We start from the raw sequence: 12,404 nt of genomic DNA, 5'->3' as shown, positions 1-12,404 counted from the left end.
GAAATGAACAGTGAAGTTGAACTTTGCCAGCAACTGTTAGGAAAAGAGCCAAAAACAGCCTAACGGGAAAGATACTCAGGATTTTTTGTTTGTTTTTTCTGCTAAACCACGTTTTTGTAATTGTGAATACTTTGTTGAAATTGCTTGGAAAAGGAAGTACACAGAAAATGGTCATGCAATTCAAACTACATGTTAGTTTTGAAAGAATATAAGACGGGTCTCACTCGGTTGCACTCACACAGACAAAACCCCTTCTCAGAAGGAATTTGGCTTGAGAAGAGAGATCTGGAGACAAATCTTAGTTAACTTCAGGCCCATGTCCTTATTGTCTGGTTTAGGACTGCCCCAAATGGCCTAAAAGCAAAGGACATTCACACCAAACAAAAGCAATGGCTGAATGAAAGAGAAAAGAGGACTTGGAAAGCTGTCATTTCTAAATCCCTTCTACTCAAAAGTTGTTTCCTGACTTTTGATAAGGAACCCCGAATAAGGCAGCAGTTACTTTATGCTCCTAAAGACTATCTTCAGCTAGACTGGAGAAACAGGACTACTTTATTTTGTTTAGATTCATGTGAATGCTGCTTTAATTAGTCCCCACTTGCTCCTGCCACCTTTGCCCACGTTTAGGTTTGTAAAATCCCCAATTACTAAACTGAGATTAAAAGATTGCCAAAGCAGTTTTCTAGACCATATTTTCTAGACCATGATTACAGGGTATAAAAAAAATTTACAAAAATGGAAAATTACAACTTTGTCCCCTAAGTAAATAAATACTTAAGAATATAAAGGAGTAAGTTGCTGTAGGACCACTTTAAAATACTGCACTTCATATAGTGTTTTATAATTTACATTTAAATGGTTTTCTCTAGTCAGCAACCTGGTCCTGGCTCCCATCACACAAAGGCAACACACATATGTTGTGTTACAGGCATATCTCTGTAAAAGCAGAAATGTCGCCCTAGAGTAAGAAAGCTCAGTATTTCATTTATATAACAACATTTTATTATTCAGCCTCAAGAAAGTCTTGGTTTTAGTGAAAGGAAAATTGAACTCATGACTTATACTGTGAAGTTTTTAGAAGCATATATGCAGTATTTATGTGTCCTGTCACTTTTCACTTTCAATAGTAACAAGCCCCCTCTTCCATACATAAAATGCATTTGATGCATAAACAATATTGCTGGAAACATGTCCAAAAATAAAAGACTTTGCTTTACAAACCTAGTTTTTAAGGCTGGTTCTGACTTTGTACAGTCCCTTACATAAGTAAGGGTATACAGACATTTGGCTGAGATCAAAATAAAAGTCTCCCATCTCAACAAACAGTACCACAAAGCACATTATAGTGGGATACTGGGAAGGATGTATGACTATTTCCAGCCATCCCGTGTGGAACTGTGCCGAGGTCTGCGACAGCAAACAGCTATTGCCACCTTAGGGTGGCCCGTAGTACTGCCACAGATATAGAGCTGCTTGCTCCCGCTCTTGTTATACACCCTTACAGTTAGAAGTGCTCGGCGCAAGGTTACTCCAATCCTGCAGCGCACCCTTCTCCCCAAAGGTACATGTAACATGCTTCAAATTAAGGAATGGATTGCAATATAAATATTTTTGCTCTCCCAACCTTTTCTTACATAAAATCAGACATCTGATCCCCATCCAAGTAGATTTGCCATACCCAGACCTTTGCTTCCAGCACCCSTAAGTGGCGTTGTTACAACTGTTTTGCCTAGCTGCACCTCTAAAGCCTACCTACCTAGACAGTTCTGTGACCAAGTAAGACTTAAAATGCTTCATAAAGTGTTATTTTACATTGATAGAGCAATGAATACTGGATGAATACTGAGCTGATTTACACATGAGAAGTACAGGCATGGAACTAAGGAGAGCTGTAGACAGTCGGGGCCTTCCCACCTCTATCCCGAGATGACGACAATCTTCAAAAAACAGCTAGGGAACTTGGTGGATTAAAAATATCCTCTTAGTGGCTTTCATCTGTAATACACATCAGACATTTTGGGATGTTTTAATACTAATAAGCAAGTAACTTCTAGCTGAGCAGCCTGTGAATACTGTTGTACTCACTGTACTTCTATCACTCCTGCAACTCCTCACCCTGAGCACAAGCAGTGACGACCTCCAAGCAGGGCATAACTGGATAGTTAAAAAAGCGGAAAACAAACCTCATCTCACTGGTTCCAAATTCATCCACAAATGGAGTGAAAACAGTGCTATATTCATCTGTGAAAGAAATTTGTTATTTTCAGTCCAATGGGCCTGCGAAAAAGCTTAAATTCCCTGTTGGTTCTTCAGCTAGATATATTCTGCAGGAAAATCTGAAAAGGACACAAAATGGCCATCTCACATGGGCACAAGTGCATCAATAGGATGGCACTGACACAGTGTCAGGAAAACAGGTACCTGCTGTTGTACCTCTTCTGAGACTGCAAATGACACCTGAAAATTCTAATCATCTTGTATTTCTCCAGAAAGAACTAAAGAGAAGCAAGCCTAGCCACATAAAACTAAAGCCAGTAATTCCTAAAATCTATCTACATGCATTTATTTTGGATGTAAAACTTATCCTTAAATATAATCCTTAAATAATAAGGATTTAAATCCTTAAATAATATCCTTAAATTTATCAGAACTTTTGAGTTACATCATTGCAACTCTCCTACATGTCTGGCATCCTGCAAGAACATTGATTCATGTAGAAATTAGCTAGTTCTCATGTTTACGGCTCTTCCCTTCACTGTTTAGATCTTAGATATTGCAAACAGCCCGAAGGCAGGCATGTCAACTTGTTACCCTTGCCTACTTTTCTTTGCAACAAAATACTATTTAGTTTCACTAGATTTCACCAACTTTGCAAAAAGCTCCAACACTTGAGCAATTGTGAAACACTTGAGCAATTTCAACATAAATCTGGTATCGGACAGCTGAACTTAAGGTGCTTTAACTTAATTTTGCAGAAGTAACAGAGCATGTTTTTAATTTGGTATTGCTGATTTGTACTTCATAAGCACAGGCTTTCTGTTCTTAGAATTATTGCATGGTGTGCTATTTGCTCGGTACAGACAGCATACAGCTACAGTCATTTATACAATCAACCTTGTCCATCTATGATGAATTCTGCAGAAAATGTTAAACATCCCTTTACATTATCTGAAAATGTACGGAAGTTTTGTTTGTGTGACCAAGTGTCTTCAGCCAGACTGAGATGCTGCATGCCCTTCTTACTGCCCAACTACCCAGGAAAGAGCTGTTCCCTCCTTACTCGGCCCAATACTGGCACCCAGTGGTCAATTCTTCGGAAACGATTTGAAAAACTTAGTGGATTTCCTGAACACTAGATAAGAGTTTGTTTAAGCGGTTGTTCGATTACTGAGGTGCAAAATTCTACGTACTATCTGAACAGTCTAGGAAGCCTGAGACTACCATCATAGGTGAAGACTAGCCAGAGCTACAAATGCACACCACACAAAACGCACATCCAGAGACAATGTTACTGCAGGGTCCAACACATCAGCAAAATTGTTCTTTTAAGCAACAAGTACACCTTCTCAAGCAACTAGATACTTCATATGGCCTCTTCTAAAGAGCTACTGACTGTGAAAGGACTCCTGTGCTAGAGAAAATGATCTTACCCTTGATGATGCAGCTCTGTTTTCCTAAAGGTGCTAGTGCTGAAACCAATTTCCAGGTGTGTGATACGGCACATCAAACGAACTACACTTGATAATATTTTCCAAGAATCAAAAGCAGTAGTAGCACTAACAAAGGCTCCACACATTAAAAGGCATTCAGGAATCTCCATTCTAAGTTATTTTCCACCAGTACCCAGAAGGGCATTAACAGAGGCGAGCCCAGATGTAGCGTTCAGGATTAAACTCTGAAAGATTCCCTTTAACCTTCTTCCCCCTCTAATACAGTGATACTGGTTTCAGATGACTCATGCAGTCCTTACAAGTAAGTACACCGAAGTCAAATGCCAGGACAGCATGTCAGAGAAATAAAGAATGATAGGAAAGGCAAGCTATGACGTGCAAGGGAAGGAAGCATGAACAGAGCAACACTAAATGAAGGCTGAACTGAAAGAATTGTCAGAATAGTCTGTGAACCTAAATTTTAATAAGTTTAAACTCCCTTATATTGAAGCATGAGGCATTGTGAGAAGCAGATTAAACTTGCATTAGAATTAGACTGATCAATAGATTAAGATGAGATGAAGTAAACTGACTTGTAGCTTTTAGCTGCTTCCTTACCATGACCTGCTCCGGTTTCTAAAAAACATTACCATTTCTAACAAAGTCAGAAAATACTCAGCAACACAGCAGTTGAACTTCTTGAAAAAAGATTTAATAAGCAACTGTCTTCATAATACAGGTAAATCGTACATCAGAGATTACTTGCTTATATGTGAACTGAATTAGTCTTTTCGTAACTGGACAGTTTGCTCTTTAATTCCATCTTTTGTGACAATGCAAATCTTAAGTGCATCCCCAGTGTACACATCTCTCTCAGCAGCAGAAATGAAGACATCCTTAACCAGCTGCAAAGCCTTTTCCAGGGTCAGAGGTACATGTTCCACATTTTGCATGTTCTTGAAGCCAATCTAAGAAAAGATGAAAATGCATTTTATCCATTTAGCATGAAAACTGTTTCAGCCTCTGCACCAGAATGAACAGATTTAGATGAATTTAAAAGAAACGGCTTGTCTATTTTAAAAAACCCAAAGCTGAAAAAGCATTCCTCCACACAGTTTACAGATGAGCGCTTTGCCAGTACCAATACTCTTAGAAAGGTAACTAGAAGCAGATCAAATATCCAGCCAGAGTATCTCCTGCTGCTCATTCAGCATATACAAGATCACAAAGAACATCTGGATCTGCACTGATACTAATTTGAATCGCACGTGAGCCTTTTTTCTCTGGTCACTTGTAGTTAGGAACATTTCTTAAAAGCAAACATTCCTCAAGGTATCCAGACTTCAAAAGTAAGTCTACAGTGGAGCATACCTGGTCCTATTAAATAGCATGAGTTAGCTCACAAATTAAGTGTCAACTTATGACAACTTGGTTCTTGTAGAAGATATTTCCTTCAGTTAATAAAGTAAAAAAAAAAGGAAAGATTCTACTCCTTTCTCATCTGAGAGGAATCAAGAATGTTTATTATTTTTGTAAGCACAAAAGTGTTGACATCAGGTTCAAGTGACTAAACATCAATGCTGAACAATAAAACAAGTAAAACATGCTTTGGTACTTCTCCCATTCAATCATTAACAGATTAAATATGAAAATATTCTTTAAGTTTTTTAGACAGACTTAATTGAGTAAGTTAAATGAATGTCACAAATGTTTACTGAGATATGGAAAAAACAAAACAAAAGCCAACAAGATATTTTACCTGGTTATCCAGCAAAGGCTGCAGCATGGCACTTGCTGATCCACCTGCTTTGAAGGAATCTCTCTCATAGGAGCCCACCGGATCAAAGCTGTAAACTGCTCCCTTCCCTGAAACAAATAAAAAAAAAAAGTAGCATGTAATCACAATTTAGAAGGATGCTCAGTACTGATAAGCATTTTCAATAAAAACTAGCTCTCTGGATAAGCAGTGTCTGGGACACCGCAAATCCCTGTAAATCTTTGCCAAACAGCAAACTATGTTCAGATGATGCTTTGTACAGCAGGCTCACTATGGCTGCAGCCTGGTACAGCACCCAAGGTTATTTTCTCTATTTAAGCCACAAGTATGTTCCAACAGATATTTTCTACAGTACTTACCACAGAAAAAGTGCTGATGCAGAATAATCAAAGCAGAAAAATGTGCTAGAGTGTAGTGCTGCAGAAAGAGCTCTGAGGGTTCTAAGGCTAACACAAACAAGCAGCTCAGACATCATTCTTGGATTATATATTTCTTGAATTACCTTCAAAAAGCATGCTTCAATGCCTCTGCACCACGCTCACAGAACCAGGCACGGTGCTCTAGTCTCTTGCACACTTTGCCCTGAAGCTAGGCCAGGATGTACAAAGTTTATTGGCTTGCACCAACGTCAGAAATACAGACGCACTGTAGCTCTGAAGCATCAGGGTTTGATGAGGACATGCCAGTCAACATGCAGGAGCTGGCCATGCCCAGCCCTCTTGTTAGGAGAGGCTGCATCCAATTCAAGAAACTGGTCAGTGCACTTGGCAGCACAGCAGAGGATCCGAACAGCCCTCAGAAAGCCAGACAAATTAAAAATCAATCATGCCGAACCCAAATTTAGTCCATGCAAGCAAACCTGTACTCTGATTCTTATCAGCTGCCACAACACCCTTATAATCTGAGATTTACCATTATGAAGGGCAGACTGATCCCCTGCCAGATCCCACAAATCATCGACATGTCTTAGCAAGACTGGGAAAGCAGTATAACTTAATGGTAAAAACAAACTGCAGGGAATGGATAAAATTATCCAAACAAGACCACCTCTGAGCTCCTTCTCAGAGCCAATAAACAGAGCCAGAGAACACAGTATTTCAGCAACTCAACCAAATCACTGGACAGGAGCTCAAGTCCTGGAAGAGTTGTACATTGAACTACAGCTTCTGTGTAGAGGTCATGACTTTCATTAGAGGTTAGATAACATTTAAAAATAAATTTGTAGAAACATGTCTCTGGAGTAACTCTTCATATTTAATAACTCTTAACACACTCACAGGTCTGAGTAAAATAGATACAATTTCATCGATGACATCTCCTTTAAAGATGCAATTAAGATATCCAGCACAACTGTTGTAAAACTTTCCAGTCTAAAGTATGAATTATTTCACTCTAGAAAAATTATTAGCAATCAAATAATTATAACATAGCTTTTAGACCTTCAGAAATGAAAGATCAAGTTAATAACAAAGACTAGGAAATAAGTCAGATGCATAATATGTATTTGATCTGTGTAAGTACCATAATGCCTAAAGGCAGGTGTTACGAATAGGAACACAAGCTTCATTATTCCATCAGTACACTTGAGATATAAAGGAAATTCAGCCTCTCTTTCTTTTATTTTTCTGTTTCAAGACTTACCTTCCTCATCAAGTCCACCAATTATGTTGTAAACATAGTAGGGAAAGAAACGTCGAGAATACAGGATTGTAGACAGCATTGCTGCAATAGCCCCAGTAGTCATGGTCTTGTTATTGGAATGCTTGTACATCTGCCAGTGGTAAAGCACATCCAAGAACAAAGTCAAAACACTAAAGCTGACAGCCAATCAAAATTACATTTTCTGTAACCTCACTATAGAACAATCTGATGTTAAGCAAAATTATTAACCAGGACAATTACTAAAAACATGCTGGTCTAAAAGGTAAAGCCTTATTACAAGCCAAAGATTAACATATCTTCAAAGTAACCGGTGTTGTCTCATTAACAATATCCTCTCCAGCTGTTCCATTCTATAAATTTGTGGTGTCAAACTCAGTAAGAACAAGCACCAATTTTCTCTTCCTGATCTTTTACTAGCATAACAGTTATAATACTAATACTTGAAAAAACACAGCAGAAGTTATATTTAAAACATGTCATATTATTGGTCTCAAGTGCAATATTAATAATCTAAGTTTCTAAATACAGTAAGATAGGTAATTACCTTTAATCTGGCTTCAATAATTTTAGTAAGGGTAAGGCAGTCCCCATGAAAACCAGTGCATCCAATGACTGTTTGTTCTGTTCTGAAAAATGCAAAATTTTGTTGTGACTTTAGACTTACCATGAACAGCAATTTCTTACACAGTAGGTTATTACAAAAACATCAAATATATTTTCAGTTTTCTAGTGCTGTCAAAAACAGTTGTCTAAAATGTAGTAACAGATGTGTTATGTATGAAAGGCATCTGCAACCAACATCTTAGAGATGGACCACGCAAATGTCTCTCTTCAACCCACTTCTTTCTTCAACTGTCAGTAAGACTAACAAAAAGAAATTCTCCATTTCTTCATGAACCCTTAACTCCAGCCATAGCAATTCAGTCTTGCTAGATCTGCTTCACACCAGAGAGCCACAGATCCTATCACTCAATCTAATTTTTATTCCATTGGACCAGAGGGCTGCATTTAGCTTGTACAATGGTTATGTGACGTTTACCGTGTTAGTGGCTTTCTGTGTCAGCACAACAGAAGTTATCTGGCTGCAGATGCACTACAGAAGCTTAGCTCTCCAAGCAGTTTCAAAATATTTTACAAACAATAACCACAGAAACACACACTTGAAATTTTAATTCTAGGAAATACAAGAGTCTAGAAACATTAACACACACAGATTAAACCAAAGCAGTCATTCAGAAAACTCTTAAAAAAAATATTCTCTCATCCTGTCGCTAGAATTACACAAGGAGTCATTGTGTCAGTATGTATACTGTACCAGAGCAATCTCCATTTGGACAGTATCAGTCAGTCAAACATACAGTGACAAGTTAGCCACAAGAAACAAATTATTTTGATCTCATGTCATCAACTTAGAAAAATATAACAACAGAAAAAGAAACAATAACCCACAAGAGAAAAAAAGTTTATGTAGTTGATGACAGCCTACCAGGCAAGCACCTGCCACAGTTGAATGTAAGTAACATATAGTTGTAAACTGAGGAGATAGGACCTAGGTGTGTTAAACTAAGCATAAAATGAATATAGGAAGTTCAGTAACAGAACTACTGATAAGTTTACCTCTCCTAAAACAAACACCTCTCCAATAAGCCAGGCAGTTAACTAGAGAGACACAGTACAATTGGGAGCAGTGGGCACACTCGTGTACCATTGTCAGGTCTCCTGATGAAGCAGAATGAGTTATCATAGGATCAAGTTTTGCTACAATTAAGTAGTAAAACTTAATTGTTTTAACTTAAAAGTTTAACTTAAAAAGTTAAAAAATTTTAACAAAGTTAAAAATTCTTCTGATTATCCATCGAAGAAACCCCACATTCATCTTTGCATCATGCTAAAAATGTTCCATTCTCAGTTAACTTCAAGAGCATGAAACAAGATATCTGGCTATATTTACATCACCACATCTTGTATTACAGCAAGGGTCACCACAGCTCCAAAATAGACTTTGTTACTGCGCTTTTTCCATGGAATTATGTTTAAAGCAGGGGACAAGTAACATGGTCAGCAATACAAAAGATTCTTCATCTTTTTCAATCCTAGTAGATCTGGACTTACAGCTTGTAGCATTTTGGACTGTCCCGGCAGTGAATTGCATAGCCTTCACTCAGACGCGTGTCAGAAGCAACAATACAAAAGTCTTCTCCAGCAATCGCCAGCACAGTCCTTAAAGAAAAGTATTGATATAATCATGACTTCTTAGGCAGTAATCCTATAACCAGACTCACGTTTTGTCAAGCGCCTTAAATTCCTTGCTATGTTTCTCACTATGCACACCCCTACTCAACACTGAAGGAAGAAGACACCGGACACACTGAAAAATATGCATGGCCCTCTACCTTGATTTAAAGGAATATAAACAGAAACTTGGCAAAACCGAGACTCTACACTAGGCAAGAACCAGACCCAACGGACCAGGTGTTTTAGATGTCTGATAATGATGTATCCTTCTAAAACAACCCAAGTACTATGCAATAGTATCATTACACTTAAACATTGCTTTTGAAATCTGCTGTTATAACTTCCTAACAAATAGTTTAGTGATCATCACCATTAAGTAACAAAGAGATGCCCTTTAAAAAACAGTAGTCACCATAAGAGAAAAACCTACCTGACCAGATCACACCACCAACTCAGGCATGTAAAATATCACCTGCCTTTTATAGTTACAGCAAGGTAGCATTTTATGCAGTTACATGTTTACTAGCAACAGGACAAGGGACAATGGCCATTACCTAAAACACAAGAAGATCCACCTCAATATAAGGAAGAATTTCTTTACATTGAGGGTGGCAGAGCACCGTCACAGGCTGCCCAGGGAGCTCGTGGAGTCTCCCTGTCTAGAGACATTCAAAACCCACCTGGACGCCTTCTGTGCAACCTGCTCGAGGTGACCTTGCTTTGGCAGGGGGTTGGACTGGACAATCTCGAGGTCCCTTCCAACCCTAATAACTCTGTGATTCGGTAATATGACCATTACCTGGGTTTCCTAAGCCACTATAAAGAAACAACCGTGCGGGCAACAAAAGGTGCTTCCTTTAAGACCAGTCAAAGTTTAGGGATCCCGGGTGTTCCAAAGCCACACAGACAGGTAAGAACAACCCGAAAGGCTGCAAGGCCTCAGGGCAAGGCCGGGCCGAGCCCAGCCCCTCCGTGTGCAGCCGCTCTTTCTCTASAAAGAGGAGACCGTCAGAGGTGACAAACCCGCCCTGAGCACCGGAGGAAGGCATGAGTAAGGCGAGGCAGCCCCAGCCCCAGCGCCGCTCTCCCCTGGGCCCCCTGCCCCGCGCCGAGGGTGCCCCGTCCCGCCCGCTACCCGGCCGGGTCCCTCACCCTCCGTTGAAGGTGTATGGCGAGAAGCGATAGCGCTGCACGGACGCCTCCAGCCCGCAGCCCGCCTCGGGCGGGGAGGGCCCGTATCCGGCGGCGGACAGCATCGCAGCACCCTCACCACTGCTGTCTCACGGCGAAATGGCGGCACCGGAGGCGGAAGCGGAGCCGCTCTGGGAGGGCAGCGCTGCCTCCTCTCGGCTGCTCTGCCGGGCGGCGAGCGCCGTGCTCGGGCCGGAGGGCGGCGGGGCCGCTGTGGGCACGGTGTGTGCCGGTCCCTCGGGTAGCGCCGGCACCGGTTCTTGTCCAAGCGCTGCCAAGCCCTGTCACCTGCGTGCCCTCTTGTAGAAACACGCAGGCTGATGAGCAGCTGTGGTGAGGCCATCAAACACCCCTCGTGTTCGGGCGGGGGAGCAGCGCGGTGGCTCCTGCTCTAGCGGAGAGAGTGCTTTTGTGAAGAGTAAGGGTCGGTAATCAGAGAATAGCTTTGGTTGGAAGGAACCCTAAGGATCATCTAGTCCCAAACCCCGTCACAGGCCGGGCGGGGTTTCACCTTTCACCAGACCAAGTTGCTCAGAGCTCCATCCAGTTTAGCCTTGAACATTTTCAGGGATGGGGCATCCACAACTTCCCTGGGTAACCTATGCCAGTGCCACACCACCCTCAGGGCAAAGAACTTCCTCCTAATATCCAATCTAAATCTACTGTCTTTTGATTTGAAGCCATTCCCCCTTGTCCTGTCATGGCATGCTCTTGTGAAAAGTCTCTCTCCATCTTCCTAAGGAGGTCACCCTGAAGCCTTCTCTTGTCCAGGCTGAATAATCAAAATTATCTCAGCCTTTCATTGTGAGAGAGGTGCTTCATCCCTCTAAGCATCTTAGTGGCCCTCCGCTGGACTCACTCCAAAAGATCCAGGTCTTTCTTGTGCTGAGAGCCTAGAGCAGGACACAGTTCTCTAGATGGGATTTCACCAGGACTTTGAGGTGGACCATGGGGTGCGGTGCCAGGCACCATGGCACAAGTGGAAACAAGCAGGAAGGGCTGGGATAAAAGATCAAAGAGGTGCTAGGGGAGAAGGATGGGGGGAGGGGGGGTCAGTGTGATGAAGGGGTGTCTCGGTTTGAAAGACAGGTGCTTGCCAATGAAGGCAGGGATTCTTCTCAGAGTGGTGGATATGACCCCCCTTCCCTCCAAATTATTATAGCTTTGAAAATCACAGGCTTTCAGGCAAAAATATGGGTAAAAGGGAATAACAATTTTTACTAATATGTATAACAAGGTGAAACAAGTAACAATAACAATAGCAACAACCAGCCCAGTCACAAACCCAGTGACAGCCTCACAGAGACACACCCTCCCCTTTGTGCAGTTACAGTCTCAGTCGGTAGGGGCGCTGTTGGCTCCTGGCCGGGCAGGGCAGGTACGATGATTCCCCAGCGGCTGCAGGGGGCGCTGTGGCGCAGGTCCCGGCTAGGTTCAGATCTCCCGCGTCGACAATGGTGGACACAAAACGGCAGGGATGGATGGAGAAAAGTTCTTCTGCAAACTCACAGCAGAAACACCGATCTCGGTGCTACTCTGGACAGCAAGAAACCCCAGAATGGCAAAGAGACGAGCAGAATCCTGCGGCTGTGAGACGGAATGGAACAGGACTCAACCCCTGAAGCTGGAATCTCAGGAGTCCCCAGCAAGGCACAGGGGAGAAGATCACCGTGCAGCAAACAGGAACTAAGGAGCGGAGATGCTGAGCTCTGCAGAAAAGAGCAGACGAGCTCTCCCCTGCAGCTAGCAGGTCAACCTCCTTCTCTGAGCCAAGCAGTGCAGGAAGTGAAGTTACCCCCTACCACATACACACACACACACACACACACACACACACACACACACACACACACACACACACACACCCTCCCAGTGCTTAGCAAGATTGT

General features: G+C 41.8%; 1 protein-coding gene across 1 annotated transcript; it reads right to left on the bottom strand.

Annotated features, from left to right (window-relative positions):
• Positions 1 to 4,340: 4,340 nt before the first annotated feature.
• PSMB1 (proteasome 20S subunit beta 1) lies at positions 4,341 to 10,641 on the bottom strand. The gene is made up of 6 exons (XM_057373634.1): positions 10,477 to 10,641; positions 9,202 to 9,309; positions 7,634 to 7,715; positions 7,069 to 7,198; positions 5,410 to 5,516; positions 4,341 to 4,618 (listed from the first exon to the last, which is right to left on the bottom strand). Exons 1-6 carry the CDS (start codon positions 10,578 to 10,580, stop codon positions 4,433 to 4,435), a joined length of 717 nt encoding a protein of 238 aa, XP_057229617.1. The 5' UTR covers positions 10,581 to 10,641; the 3' UTR covers positions 4,341 to 4,432.
• Between the last annotated feature and the right edge of the window lie 1,763 nt (positions 10,642 to 12,404).

The sequence above is a fragment of the Malurus melanocephalus genome, unplaced genomic scaffold, assembly GCF_030028575.1.
Source record: "Malurus melanocephalus ecotype Western Australia unplaced genomic scaffold, MMel_1.1 scaffold_203, whole genome shotgun sequence".
Taxonomy (NCBI): Eukaryota; Metazoa; Chordata; class Aves; order Passeriformes; family Maluridae; genus Malurus; species Malurus melanocephalus.
The sequence above is the reverse complement of the archived record's forward strand: the minus strand, read 5'-3'. Positions and strand labels throughout refer to the sequence as shown.

Coding starts and splice junctions, on each gene's coding strand:
- PSMB1 (XM_057373634.1), bottom strand. CDS start 10,580: ATGCTGTCCGCCGCCGGATACGGGCCCTCCCCGCCCGAGGCGGGCTGC. Junction 9,310..10,476: donor CCATACACCTTCAACGGAGG/GTGAGGGACCCG, acceptor CTTTTCTTTAAG/GACTGTGCTGGCGATTGCTG. Junction 7,199..7,633: donor TTATTGAAGCCAGATTAAAG/GTAATTACCTAT, acceptor TACCACTGGCAG/ATGTACAAGCATTCCAATAA.